At 39.7% G+C, this 21,254-nt stretch overlaps 1 protein-coding gene across 1 annotated transcript in view; it reads left to right on the top strand.

The window, feature by feature from the left end:
* The window catches only part of LOC139298973 (CUB and sushi domain-containing protein 3-like), a 310,941-nt gene that overhangs the window by 108,595 nt on the left and 181,092 nt on the right, over positions 1-21,254 (top strand). Inside the window, 1 exon segment of the mRNA XM_070921804.1 lies at positions 17,945-18,142. Within this exon segment, the coding sequence (XP_070777905.1) occupies positions 17,945-18,142 (198 nt within the window).

The following is a 21,254-nucleotide window of genomic DNA, read 5'->3' as shown; positions in this document are numbered from 1 at the left end:
TGATGTTGAAGGCAGTTTGATATTGTGCTGATGAGACGGAATCACAGATTATCACAGCACTTAGACACACACACACACACACACACACACACACACACACTGGTCTGTCTCAGCCTCATCGTTGTTCAAAATTATTCTTTTTGTTTCCTCTTACTCCTCCTCCTCCTTCTGCTTGTTTGTCCTCATTCATCTTCTTATTTGTATATGATTAGATTTGACCTTTATTGACTTCATTTATTAGCTTGACTGAATTAGGAAAATGGAAGTTAATTATTACACAAAATAGTAACAAAATAGTGACCATTGCATTCTGTGACCTGCTGTGCCACTGCTAATTTGCTCTTATGAATACATATAAAAGTACATTTATTATAGGCCAGAAGTTAGTTATTTACAAAGTTGGAGCTTTGTTTGAAGCATGTAGTGTGTATTGTTGAAGAAACGTGTTATAGACTTCAAACACGCATTGACATTCATATTTATGGGGTCACCCACTTTCAAAGTATGTAGGAATCAAAATACTTGTTTATGCAATACGACACAAAATATATAATAACATCAAACTGTGTTAACCTCAAAAATAAATATACATTACCCACATTCATACAATATACATTTGGACACATCCATTACTTCAGAGACACGGGCATGCATAGAAACACATACATACCATACCCATGCAGACACACAGCTCCCAGATGTAATAATTTTCTTGAGAACATGGACCAGAGAACATGTTCTTCATCCTAGAACATGCTGCCATGTGACTAACAAGTCAGCAGAGATTTCACTCCCCTCATCCTCAACCTCTCTGCACTTCTGCTGTTTTTCCTCCTCTACACTTGAAATATCTCCACTCCTAGATTTTTCCTCTCTGTGATATAACAGTAATACACTTATTTTACCTCCATTTACATGCACAGTACCAGAGAAAGTTTACATAGCGCCTCAAGAGAAGGCATAAACAAAGACTAATAAAATATAGAAGAGGGAGATGAAGAAGAAAATAGATTCAATGGGAAATGGTTAAAGGTGCAAAACACACTCGAAATGTTTCTTTTTTTTAGTAAACAAGAGCAGGAACAACATGTTTCCACATAGTCTATCAAATACAAGTCAGACACGTTACATTCAATCTTATAAAAGTACTTTTATTTAAGTAATCGCCTTTTGATGGTTGTTCAACTGTAGTAGGAACTGGATATATAAATTGCTCCTGAAACAGGGATGGAGAAAGCTACATTGGTCTAAATTAAATGAGATTAAAGGAGGGATGACCTTCTTTTTCGATCGGTCCATTCCTTACCCTTCATCTTCGTTCAAATTGTAGTTTTGCAAACAAACAGAGGTTGGTGGCAGCAGGTTAAACACTTTGGGAGCTCTCACTGGCCAGATGTCAGTGCCATCGATGGACCATTCTCCATCTGGGCATTTATCCATCAGTTCCACATAATATCATGGAGAGGTTTGCAGCCAATCGAGTGACCTTCTGGTCACGCAGTCATTTCCTGAACCTACTCTGCTACAATCTTGATATAAATGATTTTCTAGGAGGGAGCTAGTGTAAATCTTCAATTCACTCAGAGGTCAGGGTTCACTATATCAATAAAATGATGTTTGTCCATAATTTTGTCAGCGACAGATAGAGGAGCTATAACAAATTACATAACCCTTTTGGGTACTGTACCTGTGGATTACAGAATAGCTTTTTGACATTTTAGAGAAATTAGAGAAATCCCATCATGTTTAGGATTTTGGCATGACAAGACAGCACAAAATACTGAAGAAGGTGCTGTGATTCATAGATTGTGTAGATTGTTTTTTTTTATAAAGTAAAAATGTCTGCAGATACTTTGCGGGATATTGTTGTGCTTATTTCTACTCACTCACCCTCCTGTAAATATGAAATGTTTGGCTAACATTTTGGAGTCGCTATATAGACTCTAAATAGTGTGTTACTGTTTTTGATAATTGCCATTCAGTCTGTTTGAAATTCAGAGTTTCAAAAAAGATTCAAGCACCTGTTCAAGTAAAACTCTTTCCTCCAATTCACACTACAGCAAAGATAATTGTTTGTTTCTTTTGAGAAGGTACTTGATGAGAGTGATGAAAACAGAGTTCATCCTGTCCACTCAAAACCGTGATAAGCACAGAGACACTAAATACTGACTTCAACACTGTGCAATGAACAGATGATAAACCCAACAAAGTAGTAGGAGGCCAAGCTGAAGTGTTTTCGGCTGTGATTTTCACAAGAGCATTGCTAATTTACATAGGAAATAAAGGATATGGCTTTAATGAATGGGACTGTATTTGTAAGCCACATAAACACACATGACCGTGTGTGCTAGTATATAATTTGTAACTTTTAAGTGTCTTGCAAACTTTTTCTTTAAACACGGCCCATTTGCCTCTAAGATCATCCATCCTTCTGGCTCCATAAAACATGTGGTCAATAGCCACCCTGGTAGTCTGTTGACTAAATGAAACCAAGTTTGATGCAGAAGCATCAAGGAAGTGTGATGTTTTAGTTAGAAGATGGTTAAATTGCTTTCCACATTAGAATTCAGTAAGCATAAACATCTCTCATTGAGAAAGATTTCCTAAACTTTTCATCTCCTGTATCAATTATATTTCAGGCTCTATAACAATTTGCCAGGCACAGCAGTAAACACAAGCCAATAACATTCAATCCTCACACTGATGAGTCTGATCAGATTACTGCATGCATGGCCACTGAAACTGGCTCCTCTGAGGAAGCACTTTATGAAATGTGAAATTCAAATGATTGTGCAGCTGAGGGGCAAAGGTCCGGTAGAAACTGAACAGTAGCGTCTCTAAATCTCAGTTAGAAAAGTGTTTGCATCCATATCTAGAGGCAGCTTTTAAAAGGACATTCCACCATTTGTTTCTCCGGGTCTCTGATCCCTTATCAGCACTTGATTGATTGATTTTGACTCTAGTCTCTTCCTCTTGAACATGATCTGAGTGTAAAAGTCACGTTTTGTGTGTGTCTGCTTACATCTGAGGGCATGCATCAGTGGTGTACATTGCACAGTGTGAACAGTGTTTGTGCGTGTTTGTGTGTCCATGTGTGCGTGTATATGTGATTGAGTCTCTGGCTGTGGCTCCTCTGATCATTATCAAAGAGACCTGAGGGGACTGACAATATTCACCCCTCTATCTATCATCCCTCCATCTGTCTGTCTGTCTTCTTTCTCACGTTGTAGAAATGTGTGAAATATGTGAGATTTGAGAGGGGAGGAAATGAGTAAGATGGAAGAGTGAGGAAAACAGTGAGGAGAAGAGAAGGTGAAATTAAAGGAAAGAAAGGAAGAACATTAAAACAAATCTGTACTGAGGGAGCAAGAGAAAATAAAGAATACGAAAGAACAGAAGAAGAGAAGAGAATAATGTAATATGCTCTATGCTTTCTAGTTGAACAGGAGAAATCAATGCTGTTTTAAAGCTGTGTGTATGTGTGTGTGTGAGTGTGTGTGTGTGTTCATTATCTACAGTGGGAATGCAGCTCCTCACTGCTTCAACCGCTGCAAGGTCAGCTTCAACACAGGGGCATCAATCAAAACAATCACACACACACACACACACACACACAGCAGATGTGAAGAGCAGATTGTATGAAACAGAATTCTGAAGGTAAATATGAGTGTTTTTGAATTCATGTCTCTCTCTACCTATCTTCCAGTGTCTTTGAGGGTGCTTTGTGGCCATGGACAGGGCACGGATCATGTCCCACAAGCATCAAAACACAACGACAAATCATGAATTATACAAATGTCAGCAACCACCAGTACCTCCTATACCTATAAATCAGTAATTTGGGATTCCTGACAATGCTCTTATTTGTAGTCATAGTGTCATGCAACATTTTCAATCCACTGGAGACTCAAGTAAGCCACAAATTATCTAACAAACCACAAGGCTTCTGACAGGACTGTGACACAGTCATATATTTCATTGTGGCATTGCACTCTTTAAAATATTTGACTTGATAGAATTGTATTGCTGTTTTCTCTTCACATTTGTTTTGCCAGGCCCCATCTAATGAAAATGACAAAAAACACATTTTATTGCAAGTATAGGGGGCATCAAATAGCCTCATCTTACTCTTAGAAGAGTTAGGCTGAGTGACACTAAAGTAAGTAATTATGGCAACCCTCTAAAAACAACAAATGAGGTTTTCAGTGTTATACAGAAAGAAGTGAGACTCCACAAAGTTACCCAGCATTGTCAAAAGCAAGTGACATTAGCTCATTATCAGGATCATTGTATATCATTTTATAATGGTATTGTACAAAAAAGCTGCCAAATCTCTCAGTGTCAGGCCCTCAGCGACTGTCCACACAATGTATCATTTTGATGTCTGGATAATGTAATTACAGTAAATGGCTGCCAAACGTCTTAGTATCTGGCTAGGCAGGATACTGTAGGTGCCTCACATCACAGAAGTCCAGCAAATGACAAATTAATGCGATACGTGGATAAAAGGAACTAATTTGATGATGGATTTATATTAAGAAGCTGCCAAATGTTTTAGTGCCTGGAAAGGATAGCTGTCTAACATCAAAGATTGTCCAAAAAATAGTCTTCAATCTGATACCTGGATAATCTAATCAGAGTAAAGTGTAAAGTCTTTCAGTGCCTAGATTGGCAAGATTGGAATTTGACACTAAAAGAAGTCCAGTAAATGATATATTGACCTTATATCTGAATGATATTGAATACTTTTATGATGGAGTTAAAGCGAATAGGTTCCAAACCCCTCTGTGCCGGGACAGGATAGAAATTACATGAAATGATATATTGATCTGATATTCAGGTCTGTCAGACAACCGCTGGCCACCTGACTAAAATATAGGCTATCCCGGTACATAGTTAATGTCAGTGTGTGTGTGTGGAAATGTGCTTATGTGCTGCAGTAGTGTGTGTGTGTTTGTGTCTGTGGGTGTGTTGATAATAATACGGCCTCCTGGCCAATGTCAGTCCATTATTCAGCTTTATATCAGCCAACCAATCAAACGGCCTTCCTTCAGGGTCACCACCTCGGCCCATCCAATCAGCTCCTCCTGCCAAGCAGGAAGGAATGTCACCTGATTAGCATAACCAGAAAATGAGCAGGGTCATGCTGACATGGCAGTTTCTGATGCCGTGAGTCAGACAGCACTCCGAGGCAGCATTTAGACAAAACGTGTCTCTCAACACTGTCAGCCAATCAAAGAGGATTTCCACCAAATGTAACACCATCCCATAAAATGTGATAAGGAACATCGACAGAATGATCTCTAACCCCCTTGAGCTGCTTCTCATCAGCAGATTTCATTATTTAAGGGCATTCCATGGGGTTTTTCTCTCAATACTTAATCGTTTAATTAATTGTTCAAATGACTATCAGCGCTGTATTCTCCAGCTCTTGTGCTCTGCTTTCTGTCAGCTAATTTTGTTTCACTTTCACACTGCGTTTAGTATCTACTACTGTCTCCTTGAAAGGAGAACGGCAGTATAACAGTGGAAAGTGCACTAACACAGCACTATAGCTTTGTTCAAGAACAACTGGTTCGTTGGATTTAGTTTTTGATACAGTTGGGAGTTTGAATTAGTATGTTAACATAAGGTATAGTAACCAGACTATTGACCTTTTCCTAAATAAGACAGGGTTGCCATGTGTTGCTAATGGCACTGTTTCCTCTCATTTTACAGTACTTGCTCTATTTCAATTTAATGAATGAAAATTCATACTTACAGATTACATCATAACATAAAGTCAGACCCTATATTCTTATGATGTGGCTACTTTGACTTGACATCCTTGACATTCTTAAATGTCTTATTTACAATTGAAAAATATTTTGAAAGGCCTCTTAAAGTATCTTTATGACACTCTACAACCAGTCTCTAAAATACAGATTGTATATTTTAACAGTGTTTTAAACTTTGTATTGTAATTAGGGTCATTTTGTACACTGACCATTTTTGTTTTCATATCAATGTGTAAATAAGTAAAACAGACTATGAAACAACAACTGCAAAGCCCATATTCTTTGGGGAAAATATCATAACACCATATTTTGATCACATTCAATGATCTGTAGAACAAAAGCAAGTAAATCTCATTAGAATAATTCCTATACTTTACAGCAGATAGGAGGAGTTTTGCGTCGTGATGTCTGTGTCTGTCATAACAGATAGTTGCAATTATTGAAGTTTTGTCCTGTGATGAAAAGAACAACTTCTGCACAAATTGTTTCCCCAGTGAGTGCACCCCCAAATACACATGGATACACACACACACACACACACACACATAGCACAATGCCATTGTGTGCTATGCTATGATTGAAATATGTTTTGTGCAGAGGGAATACTTGTTGGGCTGTGGTTGATTTTAGATTGTACTGCACTAATGGTACGAAGACTGGTGACAGAGGAGGAGATGAGGATGAGGAGAGCGATGAAAGAAGAGGAAGAGATTAAAAGGGACAGGATGGAAACAAGTTGAAAGAACTGAAACAGGACAGAGGCCAGCTGCTCATGTCTTGAAGTGTACTTCAGTGTAAAAGCTACAACCATGCTTTACATTTTGATGCCACTTCAACAAGAATGATTTTGAAAGCCAACATTAAACCTTCCATTGATCAACTTTTTGGATCAGGGCCCATGCCAGGTATTTAAACCAATAAACTAAAACAGCTATAGCAGCTTTTGTCATAAAGTCAAGGAATATGGTTGTTGGATCCTTATCCTTGTTGAACCTCAGTGCTAACATTTTTGGTGTGGTTCGGTGCCTGTTGATGTGATATTAACCTATTTATATCAGTTCTTTCTGTAACCTTTATTTTGCTGACAGGAAAGTGAAGAAATGCAATATTACTACACCCTAATTTACATTCTGTTTGGTTTTCAGACACTATATAATCATTGCCTTTATATGTAGGATGATTACTCAGCTGTGTCTGTGTTGGTTGGTTAGTTTCACAGTTAAGGTAAGCTTGGTAGCTTTAAATTTGAGTGTGTATGTGTGTTGTGTGTGTTTGTATGTGTGCTGATATCTGTCAGTCAGCTTTCCAGGGGGTCTCTTGATGTTAAATTTAATAAGTCACGCTACAGTAACCACAGCTATTAGATATCACACACATTCTTGCACACACACACTCACAAAGCTAGCTAGCTAGCTCACCTCGACTGTGCAACCAAGCAACACACACACAGATGTTATCAGCACAGAATGATGACTCTCACGCACACACGCTCAAAGACAAACTCACTTTTATTAAATATGCACAGAATACACCAGAGTATGGCTGAAGTTGTCAGTCACTGGAGACACACACACACACAATACACACATTGGCAATGACTGTCTCCACAGGCAATAATCTGTACATGGGTTACCAGTTAATGTTTCATCCACCACTTAACAGCATTAACCTTGCATAGCCCTCCATTGCTGTCAGTTTGTTTAAGGACAGGCGGAAGGTCCGCCTGAAGGTATTAGAGATATAGGAAAGTGACAACAGTAAGAGCCCCGCTAGTGAACCCCAGAGACAGTACTGTTCATTACACCCATAATACTAACTGTCAGATGGAACGATCAACAGCATTAACAGTAGTAGAGCTACAAACTGTCAAGTTTGTCTTGAGGATAGAGCTGGAGGAAAAGCCTTAGGGTCATAAAAAAGACAGGGTGAATGTGCTGAGCAGGTTTCTTGGTCTAACAGCTTGCATACAAGGGAAGCTTATGTACTGTCAAGAATGGAAGATGGTTTTGTTTACATGTAAACATTTTGACCTGATGGAAAAATCAAAGGGTCACTAAAATCAATTAATTATTGAATTATTGACTGAGGATTTCATGGCGGCATTGCCAGTAAATCAATGCGTTGGACAAACTGGCTAAAATCAAGACAGCTCTTTCACAGTATTGTCGCCACCACTCATTATCCAAGATTGAGTGTATAACTTTGCTATTTTCAATGCCCTTGCAGCCTGAGATAGAATTTGATGTTGTGGTGAAGAAGTAGTTGGGTTGATGTTCAAGTTCAAGTTTATTTGTAGAGCACACTCTTACAAAAGCAATTTATATTGGTGGAAGGGTGGTACTGGAGGTTAGTTGGGCATGATGGTGAGGAGTCAGTGTTTGGGTGGGTTTTAAATGGCAAATGGAGCTGACCATCTGCCAGCTTTGGAACAACATGTCTTTATCCAATCAAGTAAACCACACATTCTGTAGGATTCCTTTTGTACAACCCTCTTCTCTTCAAGTCTCTTCTCTGCTAATTCTCTACTTCTTCTTCTTCTTCTTCTGTAATAAATAAATACAACTGATGTCAAGGTCGTGATGTGTTGATAGTTATCTATGTGACTGATGGATGGTTAGAAGCCTTAGACAAAAGAGAGGAGATAGAGTGAAAGACTAAGGAGGTGATCTGAAAAGAAAGTACGTGTATGTGGTAGGGGAGAGAAAGAGTGTTCTGGTATTGATCAGCACAAAAAGGCCTTCTGAGAGAACACACTCAGTTACTCAGCTCTGTTCAACGACAACTATTTTTTGAAAACCTTGCTCTCTCCCTCTCTCCCTCTCTCTCTCTCTCTCTCTCTCTCTCTCTCTCTCTCTCTCCCTCTCTCTCTCTCGCTTTCCTTAATGGATATTGATTTAGTTTTAGGAACATACAGTAAGTTTCTATCTATCGCACCAGTTGTGCTTGCTAACCTCTTCTGCTTCTAAACTCTCTATCTGTCTCTCTCACAACCTTTGAGGTGAACCTATCTTTTGAGATGGCAGTAGTGTGAGTCTAAGTACAAATCTGTGTGTGTAAGTGCAGGTATGTAGGTGTCTGTGTGTGCGTGTGTCACAGTGCAGTGCAGCTTTAGCAGAGTGACAGTGATGTCAGACACATAACGATTTCCTATTGGCTGTTGGCCCCTGAGGCCTAACGACCCGTTATTGATCTGACCAATTAGCATTCACACCTTTAATTAATACTGAAACCTGATGTGCACACACAAGTGTGCGCGCACACACACACACACACACACACAGTTTTAATTAATAGTGAGGAGAGGGATGGCTGTGAGAAGAGATAAGAGGAGAAGAGAGGAAAAGAGGAGGGAGGGAGATATGGGTGTGTGAGGCAGAGAAGAGAAGGGTCAGTTAGCAAATAAGGACCCTGATTTAAATCAGTGCAGCCCCTTGATATAATGGTATATCAGAACTCAATGGTATACTGACTTTTTACCTTTGTGCATTGAGAAAATTGCTATTAGCTGTACCTCCATAAGTGTAATCTTCTGTGTGATACTTTGGAAATGATGAAAATCCGTTAGTTGTAAAGTAAATAAATACAGCGCTGGATACAAAGATAATGCAACCAGCTACATTTCCCAGCATTGTATTTACAAGGAGTAAGCCAACCTTTAAAACAAAAACCCACCAACGAAAAGAGGACAAAGCTCATATAATGTCTCACTGAAATGTACTGAAATTAATCTAACACATGTGACACAAAAAGGCAATTTAGTATTTTTTCATCTACCAGTCCCCTTGGCCGGTGAGTAAAAAAGTTACAAGTCGTGTAATAAAAAGCTGTCTGTTTTTGCAATGCCTGTAAACAGTGGACCGTGTACCATTTTATTTGATCAAGTCTGATGGAGCTGATTTGTTCTGGTCTTCAGGAAGACGGAGTTAGCCCTCTCAGGTCAGATCAAACGATAACAGATAGTGGTATTTTTGTTTTTCTTTGTATGTATGTGTGTGTGTGTGTGTCTAATGAAGTTCTGTTGGCAGGATGTCTTTAGGGGGAAATCTAATGGTTTATTGAACCAGGCCTCAGAGAGACATTGATCAGCACATCAAGGAGCTATACCCACATGGACACACAGACACAAACACACACACACTTGTCTTGTATATACACTTGCAATGACATGGACCAACTAGCACACGGTGTACCACACACACAAACACACACACAGGCACTAGAGCGTGCACACACACTGGTGGAGTGGAGGTAAAGGGCTTATAACTGACATCCCCATGTTTCTTTGTGAGCCATCATTATCTGCTCATTCAATTACATACTGGGAAATTGCAAGGCTGGAAAAAACCTAAGTACATCTTTTCAACTACTGTTCCTAGATGGATATTCTATCCATATAAATGAGGTGTTGTTGGACAGGGTTATTGTCTTCCTCCAAAATTATTAAGTTGCTTCACCCAGTCTCATTAAATTGCATCCTCACCCGGCTGACTCTAACTGTATATTTCTATCATATGAAAGTTTGTACTTAACTGCACTACTTTCAAAGGAGCGGACCATGCTATTCACTTCACTGCAGTTATGTGAAAGTATGTCATTATTAGTTCCATGATGAAATAATTTTGCATGCACAGTGGCCCATAAAATTGTGGATATTTGACATTGAACTGACCAGTATCATAAAAAGTAGACAGAGAATAAGGGGTCAATAACTAGCAGTGGTTTTGACAAACAAGGTTTAGCAAATATTATCCAAATACATTTACTTTCATACTGTCTTTCTAACACCCGTTTTTCTGGGTATTTTCATGCCAGTTTGGCAATCATCTGCCCCAGTCAGTGATCATCAGTGATCATTGAATTGCTAAATAAGCTAGTTCTTGCCCAGAAGATTCGGTGTCAGAGAGGATCACCAGTATGGACCCCAGGCTGCTTGAAGCTGCTTCATGACTGTACTGAATACAGGTAATTATTGTTCTCCCAGAACATCAAGACACCACTAAGGCACTAAGGCAGCTTTTACCTTCAGGGAGAGTGGTGTGTTTGTGTGTGTGTGTTTGATTGTCTGTGTTGTGGCGTGTAATAAACCCAGAGAGACATTAGTGGTCTGCTGCTCTGAGTCCATAATGTTTGATCTCCACTTGAAGCTACGATCATTAGCAACGCAGTTGTGTGTGTATTAACTGATCTTCACAGCTGCCAGATGATCGAATGCTTTGAACAGCCATTACTCTAGCTGGGCGCTCTCTCCTTCCTGCTTTAACTCTCCCTCAGAATCTCACTGTCTCTCTCTGACACACACACACACACACACACACACACACCTTCTGCTACTACTTAGTCCTTTTTCCCTCCATTAATGTTTTCATAATTAATCATAATTACTTATAATTGCATCATCACCAAGCAGTTACCAATCAAAAGTGGTTTCTAAGGGGAGGTGCAAATGTAATGTGGGTGTATGTGGTTTAATAGTGAGGTTCATTCCTGTCCTTGACTATGTGTAAAGGGTCATGAAAGACAAAATAAACCTAACCCCAGACAAAATGTTGATATTGGACGACGTCTTTGAATGTTATTGCCAATGTTTTCCATTAATATTCCTTTGATAGCTAATGGCAACTACAGTGTGGATAAGGAGTGGTCATGCAAAGATAGCCAGCATATTTAGAAATTAATTAATGAGACAGACCACAAACTCAGGTCTCTGGTGTGAAAGTCTCATGCACTACTTGCACATCCACTTCTCTGACCCCTGCAGCCTTTCACTTTCGCCTGACCACACACAGGATACACTACTTCCTGCATTCCTGTGTCTAGATTAGAGAAGATTAGAGCAGGAGGCTTGCTGATTGTTGAAAATTAGCTCCCTTACACCAATTTTTTTTAACAGCGGAAAAAAGGTCTTGCACAGTTATATTTTTGTGTTTTATTTCTACACCTCCTGCCTAAATTACAACCAAGTATGGCTCTGGCTCAGTCCCTTAGGAGCCAATTAGGCAACCAATGTTTTTTGGCTATGTGATTAAAGCAGACTAATTGTGCCAACATCATCAAGTTGTCAGCTTCACCAAAATGCTGAGTTGTGGTGGAGCATTTTGGAACCTTCAGTGTTAAGTGATCACAAATGTAATCACAAATCAAGTGGATGATTGGTGCATAAATGGAACTCAGTATAAACCACGCTAAATGCTTTCCCTGCTGTAATCTGCAGAGGTGGAATATGGCCATTATCGTTACACAAATACTGCAGAGGTGGACTGTTTTTAGGTACTTATGAAATTTGGCATTTGCATTTTTGAGAAGTTAAGAACTTTATTTACACCAGCTATCTGGCACATTCCTCTAACAAAGATCAAATCAGTCATTCATCTGACTGGCCATGGTCTGAAGTATCTTCTTTAGATCAAGTAAGAGACCTTCTTTTACTTGAAGAATCAGGAAATGTTGTGCTTCTATCATGTGGACTTTTCTCCTTGGGCTGAATCTGCCCTCAGAGTTCAGATCTTTTTCTGTGTAAGCAATGCTCGAGTTATTATTAATTTAAAGTTGCTTTTTTAGACCAGGACATGAATGAAAAAAACTGGTGTTAAATGACTAGTTATGTTGCTGGTGCTTCTGCCGTGCTTCGCCACAGGGAGTCTACTCAAGACTCAAAGGGAATTTGTCTGGAATAGAGTCCGTCTTATCCCCTGCTGTTCCTCTTATTGGACTGTGGATGGTGACGGTTGGAGGAGGCCAGAACTGTGGGTGCTTGTTGTACCATTAGCATTACTGCATATCTCGCCTGTCGTCTTGCTGTGTAGCGGCCTGTTTCAAAGCCATGAAGAGCCAGAGTTTTCATCAACAGGGGGATGTGTACTCTGTCTCAAGCAGTGAACTCCACTTTAGTTGGCCCCTTTTTCTCTGTCTTTATCACACTTGTTGAGCTTTTATTAGAGAGAAGCATGTCGTAGTTTAATAGCTTGTTGTTGGTTTGAAATTGATTGTAAATAGAAACGTTGCCTTCCTTCCTTCCTTCCTTAGTTCCTTCCTATCAGTCTTTCTCTTTGCTTAGCGTTTGTGCAGCATGATCCTTAATAATGGGCTTTTCAGTGGCGTTTTACATTTTATGCTTTTAATGCTTTTGTAGAGAAAGGTGTCACAATTTTCAAATGGTGGATATATCATCTTGGCATTAATCTTTTTATATTATAAGCACACCAGCCATGTAGAATAATTCCATATTATCCTATTTGTGATTGTTGAGCTGTCATAGTTAGAATTTGAAGAAATCGCCTGAATCCTAGTATGAATGACAGTTGCTTGACAGCTCTGCAGCAACTTTCTAACCATGGAGGGATTGTTTGAGGGAAAAAAAATTCTGCTGTCAATATTACAAATATGTGGATGTATTATATAGCAAAATGGGCACAAAAATGCCTTATTTTTTGCAACACTCCATTGTGTCCAAAACTGCATTATATATCCTCTTAAACCTCAGCTGGACTTTTCTGAAGTTTTGCTGAATAAATTGAAAATTCTGAAAATGTGTCTTTAAAGTAAACATGTTGAAAAGCACATGTTAATGGGTATTCTAGTCACATATGCACAATCCTGCTGGCTTTGTGGAACAAAGTTCATTTAACATTGATTGAAGCACGTCTATACTGAGTAAAACTGTATGCATGAAGAAACAAAAGGTTACTGCATGGTCGATACCACAGGTGCAGCTGTTTATATTTATATCTACTGTATTAGGGCTAAACCAGCAAACAGCTGGGACGTTACTGTAAAGGACAGTTAAGGCATGATTAGTTTTTGCCCCGCTTTCAATATTAATTGTGACAGTAACAACATAAAGATTTTTAAATGGCCAAGTATGTGTACACACACAAGGAATCCAACTCCTGGTTTTAAATTGCCCTCAATTTACTTACACACAGTTCCAAGAACAACGTACAGGAAGATAGAAATAGACACACAGCTAAAAACAAGGACAACAAAGCTGAACCAATACAGCAAGCAGGTAGTACAATGTCTATATACTATGTACTGTGTTTCTGTAAATTGTAAACAATACAAATAATGTAAAGAAGTAAATGTAGAATGAATATAGATGAAGTGAGTGTTATATGCAATATATGCATGTATACATGTGTGCAGGATTTATATTTAACAGTGATGGATGATATGCACACATTAATACACAGTGTGTATTTTAAACTGTAAATATATAATTTATAATATGTAGGTAAGTGGATATGAATATTTTAGTGTTCCATTTTTTGGTGTCACATTTGAAATACACACATTTGGAAACATTGTGAGAGCTGAAATGAAACAGGAGGACGTGTCTAACTTCTCATATCTGCTTTTCTGACTTCTGTATGATCCTCTCTCAAAAATAAACCCTTAGACATAAAAAGCAAATAATCCACAGTGATGTATAATACTAAGGCGAGAGGAAATAAACAACAGCTTTATTCTGTACCTGTTCTTTAAAGCATTTCACTTGTGTTTTTTATAATTCCCTCACAATAACAATGAAGTATAAAAAATATAGTTACATAACCTTAAACCCACAGATTATCATACACAGTGAAAATATGAATTATTGTCATGTAAATGGTATGAACAATGTGGGATCTAAATAGAAATAGTCTTATAAACAGACTAATGTCATTGTGCTACTTAATCTGTGTTTTTGCTTCTGGCCCTGTCTGGGGAAGGCCGCGTGACCACAAAAATAATGTCCAACTCATGCAATAAAATTTCATTAACTTAACAGACTAAAAATGTTTTATGACAAAAGTTCTTCACAAGTCTATAAAAGGAGTTGGCCAAAGTGTTGAATAAATCAAACTGACAGGCAACTGACTTGGAAGTTGACAGCCAGTGAAACCTTTTATAGATCTAAGTGCCCCAGAACACATATCTGTTTGTTACAGACCTCAGGGCTCATTCGTGTGTTCTGTTGCAGTCCTTATAAACCTTACATCTTTTATGGGAAATGTTTCTGAAAGTCATTTTTCAGATGTAGTTAATGGAAATCCATGTACATGGTGTCTTGTAACAGATTCTATACTTTATTTTCAAGCATTTCGGCATCTATTATGTTCTGGTATAAAACTTTCTTCATCTTTTATAGAAGTTACTGCTGACGGAGGTATAAAACCTCCAAACTCATTGAATCATTCCTCTCTGGCTCTTCCTCTCTCTTTCCTTTTTCTGTCTCTCTGTCTTCGCTGTCCTTCACTCCCCCTCTCCAATCCCCTCGTCTGCAGTGTCATCTGTCTCACTAAAAACTATGAAAGCATGGCAGCATTCTCTGTTTTTTCTAGCACTTTGCTTTTTACCCACCACTCAGTTCTTTTCTCCCATCTCAGTTCTTCCGTCTCGTGCTCCCTGTACCTGGACTCAGCTGTAATTGCTTATCTAGGGAGAAATAAAAGCCAGGTAAATGGCTACGTGTGTGTGTGGTAGAAAGAGGAGCTGTGTGCTGGGTGTCTGATCTACATGCAGGCCTTTGTATGCCCCTATGTGTGTGTGTGTGTGTGTGTGTGTGTGTGTGTGAGACAAATGCAGATAGTTCTACAGATGGCCCATAAAACCAGCAGCTTGTAATGAAGCAACTGAGACTGAAATCATGGTTATGGTAAACTGGGGAGAGACAGAGAAAGGAAAAGAGTGGCAGAGATAGATAGATGAAGAGAGAGAATAGAGAGGAGGAAGAAGTGAGGGTAAGAGAGAATAAATAAGTGAGGGCAGGCAGCAATAAACCATGAAAAGGAGTGTGGTATAGCTGCTGGCTACTGAATAAACTGGTGTAATGAAACTATGTGATGTTCACAATAAACTATGGAGAGAAAGAAAGAAGGAATGAAGGGATGGACAGAAGGGGTGATATAGTGGTGAGGTTGGAACAGGAGAGAGAGGGGAAGAGGCAAGGAGCTGGCATGTCATCAAAGTTTTTAGATGAGGAGGAGGGAGCAGGGGAACAGGAGGGGAGGGGATGGGTGGAGTGTGATAGGAAGAGACATTGAGGGAAGAGGGGGGAGAGATTAAAAAAACAGGAGAAATGGGAACGGAAGATAAAAAGAAGATGAGACAGATAAAGAAAAAGAGATAAAAAGTTAAAATAAAGCAAAGGAAACAGAAAAAACCTTTATGAAAAAGATAGAACAAAGACGGGTAGGATGAAAATGTGATGGAGGCACCGATTAAAAACCAAGTGGCTAAGAAGAGTGTTGATGTGTGTGTGTTTCCGATAGCACCCTGAATCACCAACATAACGGCAGTGTGTGAGTGTGTGTGTGTGTGTGTGTGTGTGTGTGTGTGTGTGTGTGTGTGTGTGTGTGTGTGTGTGTGTGTGTGTGTGTGTGTGTGTGTGTGTGTGTGTGTGTGTGTGTGTGTGTTGGTGAGAGTAAATGTGTGTCTGATAGGACACTGAACAACAAACATCCTGACACTGAGTGGGGCCCCACTGACTGGTAAAATCGATAGGCCAACAGGTCGGAACACTAGGCCAACCTAACATCCAATCACAATACAGCACAGGGGGTCGCCACAGTGATGGATGACCCTGAGTGTGTGTGTATGTGCATGTGTGCAAGAGTCCAAGTGTGTCTGTGTGAAGATAAGGAGGATGGAGGTTGGAGGGGGGTCTATCAGGGTCTTTAGCAAAACGATTTTTCTCTCTCGTGTATGCTGTCCGTGCTGTGGGAGCACCAGGATTAAATACACCCTCTAAAGAACAGAAACTTATATCAACTAATTACAGCACAGGAGAGCATGCTTGGGTGTTTTTGCTTTTCTGCAATGGAAAGTCACATGGAGGCAAAGATATTTCTGTTATTAAGTTATTTTTGTTCTAGTTATATCTATTTTTAAATGATCCACAAGCTTTGGTCTAGTGGACCCCATCACATTTCAAGATGGTTGCTAATAATAAAAAGGTAGCAAGTTTCACTTAATGGAAACTGAAAGCCTGTGTTTGTGTGTGACCACTGAGAAATGCAAAATGTCCACATAATCCTTGGAGTAATCACCAGCACAGAGAGGGTAGAGAGAGGGAGGAGGGTGCAATTGAAAAGTTGTGACAATAAATTCATTGTATAAATTCATTAATCAGCCAACCAATCTAAGAATCACTCAATCGGTTCATTTGCTGACATCAAATCGTCTCCATTCGCTGTCTGCTTTGTGAATGATAATTACACGATTTTGCCGTTAGCATGGAAAAGATTCCCCTGCAGCTGTTCTCCAGCTTTTCATTCCAAGATTATTGTGCATATTTCTGAAGTTTGAGGAGTGGAGCACTGTAAGGTTTTTTTCTGTGACATTTTCTGAAAAAGTACAGCTCCACCTCTCATTTGGTAGCGCACTCTTCTTTTCCCTCCCCTTTTAACATTCTCCATTCTTCCCCCTCTCCCCCTTCTGTCTGAGTAGTTTCATAGTTCTATCTATCATGTTTGGCATCCTCTGTCTCTCGTTTCTTTCCACCTCCCCCTCTTTCTGTCTCTCTCTCTGCTCTTGCCTCCCCCTCACCCAATCTGTCTGCCCCCCCCTCCCTTACCCCCTATCTGTCTGAACAGTTTCATAGTGGTATCAATCAAGTTCAAACAATAAGACTGGAGTTGGTCCCTGTTCTCCCATCTACTTCCTGGTTTATGGCTTGTAATACCCCCTGTCTCCCTCTCTCTTCTGTGTGTGTTTGTGTGTGCTGATGTTTATATGCACACTTGTGCATATGTCTTAGGCACAACTGTAAATGTATCTAGAGGGAATAATGTGAGTAACTATAAAACAGTCCGATATTCTCTCTCTCTCTCTCTCTCTGAGGCTGAGTTTAGACTGCTTTGACTGGGAGTGTATTCAAAGTATCCTTTTACAGCCATCAGGCTTGCCAAGATGTATGTATTTAAACTGCATCATCGCAATGCAAAGTGTCTATCTTATGAAACTGTGTTTTTAATGGTAGATGCAGTGTATGGACTGGGGCTGTAAGTGCTCCAGAGCAGTCTCTGGATTGGACACATCACTGAGCAAGAGCTGGGTATATTATTTGATTGAGTGACGATCGAGTTAGGGGAAATGCATAGTTAAACATTTTAGTACAATTAATTCTAAAAAGAAATTGAAAAAGCCTAAATCCATCTCCCTTTCTCTTTTTCTCTCTTCCTCTGCAGAACTCCACAGTTCATCTTGTGGAAACCCTGGTATCCCACCCAAAGCAGTGCTAAGTGGTGGTGGCCGTTTTGCTGTGGGAGACCGTGTGCGGTACAGCTGTGTCCCTGGTTACGTCTTAGATGGCCACGCCACACTCACCTGCATTACCAATGCTGGAAACACCGCCGTCTGGGACTTTCCTGCTCCGATCTGTCGAGGTATGGATGACTAAGCCTGTCTGTGAATGTGCACAACTGTATATGAAGAGTTTTATTCTAAAGTGAAAATCCATCCAATGTGTCAAAATTTTAAACAAATGTTAGTTTATAACACCTGACTCTTCAATATTACAGGAATATTGATCTCCATAACATCTTTCCCAAAACAAAATATATAGAATTTTAGAAGAAAACCCTTCATATAATTTATGTGTGTGTCTGTGGGAGAGACAGAACGACAGACAGACTGTGCATGCATTTGTGTGTATATGGCAGGCAATCCAAGAATGCTTGTGTGAATAATGTGTGTGTGTGTGTGTCTTTTTATGCTTTACTCTGTAATCAAAGGTGTGTGTGGGAGAGAGGCAAATATGCGCAGTGTACTGTATGCTATTGTCTATTTTTGGATTCTGGGGTAGGTGTAGATGGTCTGTGTACAAAATGTTGTATGCTATGCCACACTACAGTGGGTATGCTGAGGAAGAATCTGTGTTTGACTTTATGCATTTGTACTGACATACATCCCCCATATAGTGTAGGTAGATGCAAATCTAGCGACTTGTATGTGTGTGTGTACAGTATCACAAGCACAATTTTCTTAAAAAATAAGTTTGAAGTAATTCATGCTGAAATGAGCAGGAACAGCATCAAAAATAAGTAATAAAAATAATAGTGTCTTGTTAAATGGATTATCTTGTCCTATAACTAATATAAACTCTGTAGATAAAGATTACATTAAAGCTCCATTATCCATTTTTTATATTTTCATCAAAATTCTGTAAATAACTCCCTGTTATAGAGAGGGTTGGTTGTACAACCAATCCTACAGAGAATCACACCCACAATCTGCAGATTTATGCTGCCCTCAGCCGCTGACGGCTCATTGTTTTACTGCCAGTCCTTATGGTTGACTGTCAACAGCTCTCATTGTCCCCCATATACCAAAAATTGTGTAACCTGTTCCCAAGCTCACTCAAAAACAGAGAGCCAGAATAAATGAGTGACTTTTAAAGAGAGCCGAACATCTAACAAACCACAGGACACAGATATGCATCTCCATTTGTGGCTGCTTTTATTGGATGTCGGCCGGGAGCCTGTTTAGTCTCATGATCAGGTTGGTGCATTAAAAATGGGGGCTTTCTGAAACGACTGTCATCATCATGGATGTGAGTAGCCAGATGGCAGCTGCATGGGCACCCTGGTATCTGGGAGGGACTGTGCTGACAGAGAAAGGAGCTGATTGCCGGTGTCAGTACTATTACCGAGTTGATGCTGGATCCACAAGTAAAAGAAGATCCAGTTTGACAGCCTGGACACCATACGCTCCTAATCACAATACGCTCATGGGTGACCACACCCTTGAATCCTTAGAAAATCAGAGGTGAACAAATAACATTATGTTACACCTCTTCTAGTTCGTCTGCCCTGAGCTGCTTGGTTGCTGTAAGACTATATTTTGAAATAAATTACAGTAACCATACATTTTTTTCTCATATGAATAAAACAAATATGAGCATATGCCGTAGATACAGGTATACCTTGAGTTTAAAAAAAAAGTATACTTTCATCATACAGGCAGAAAATATGAGAAACAAATCCACTGGCCTTGAGTTAAGGATGTTTCTCCCTTCATCAAAGCTGCATAATCGATGACTCTGCCAACTGACTTCAATGACCTGAACTTTCCCAGGAAGAGAAAGGGATATAGTTAAAATTATGAACTCTGCTGCTCCACCTGGATGCATTCTGGTTGTAGATCTGATAAGCAACAGGGACTCAGTCATCCAGAAGAGCACCATCCCTTAACACACAGGTGAAGGCACTTACACTTCTCAGAGGGGACCTAAACATCACCGTCCTCCCAGGAGGGAGGGGGTGAATTCACAGTATTGAACTTGGAGGACTATCAGTCCATGGTCTGTGCACTCCTTCGTGATGCAAGCACAAGTGATAAACAAGGGAGATACCACATACCGCTGCAAAGTAAGACGGGAATAAATTGTGTACAATCAGTGGAAACACAGAAGGTGTGGATCACCATAGCATAAACCTCGGGGAAACTGCTGTAGGAGCTGTACACAGACTAACTGTCAGCAGCATTGATTGGGGGACTCAACAAGGTTCAAGGACACACACTGGAAGCATTCACACCAATATTCATGCGTGTGACAAAAGCAGGAGCCCAACCTGATGAAACAAACAAAGGCAATCCAATCCAATCCTTACTGGATCTTTGCTTGAACTTTACATAGTAGTAGATGAATGTTTTCTATAGACAGGGCTCAGCTCCCAGTTTGTACATGGATAACCTGGTGGAGACGACATTGAATACTGGCTGGCTGTCAGTGGTTCAGATATAATGATGTCACAAAACAAGAACGCAAAAGTTAAGACTGTCATGGATCAACTCTGTGGAAACTAGACGCAGTTTCATTAAGAAGGACATGCAGAAAAAAGCCTGGCATTTCTGGACTATGCAGTTTTCATAAAAGCAATGGGTACATCCAACATTAAAGCTTACCCATATAGGCCTTCTATCTTTTTATTTATACCACCCACCTGAAAACAAATGAGGAAAATCTGGACCAAACACTTCGAAAGACAGAACAAAATCAGATCAACGGACACCTGTGGTTTCCCCAACTGAGGCCAATAAAAACAAAGATAGAGCCGTATTGTCATCTGGTATGTAGCCAGACTTCACCCATTGTGTCATTTTTTTTCTCTTCTCTTATCATTTTGTTGACAGCAGACATTGCCAAATAAATAAAGTTTGTATTTCCAACATCACAAGAGGGAACTAATCCAAAATACACATGTAAATTTGCTCCACTGTGAATCTACGGACACTCAATTTGGAATTCATCCTTTAAGTTTGTAAAATGCATTTTTGTATGCCAGTTTGTATGTGCATTTTTCCCACTTAGTCCTGCCTGTTCGTGCGCAACAATGCCATCCAAAACAAGCACATTGTTGCGTGTCACATGCACACGCAACAACGTGCCGAATTGCTGCACAAGATACCTCACTGTGCAGTGAACTGTAATTTGGGTCTAGGGAAGAAAGAAGGGGAGGAGAGGAGGGGAGAGAGAGAGGGGAGAGGGGGAAATGG

The sequence above is a fragment of the Enoplosus armatus genome, chromosome 16, assembly GCF_043641665.1.
Source record: "Enoplosus armatus isolate fEnoArm2 chromosome 16, fEnoArm2.hap1, whole genome shotgun sequence".
Classification (NCBI taxonomy): Eukaryota; Metazoa; Chordata; class Actinopteri; order Centrarchiformes; family Enoplosidae; genus Enoplosus; species Enoplosus armatus.
The sequence above is the reverse complement of the archived record's forward strand: the minus strand, read 5'-3'. Positions and strand labels throughout refer to the sequence as shown.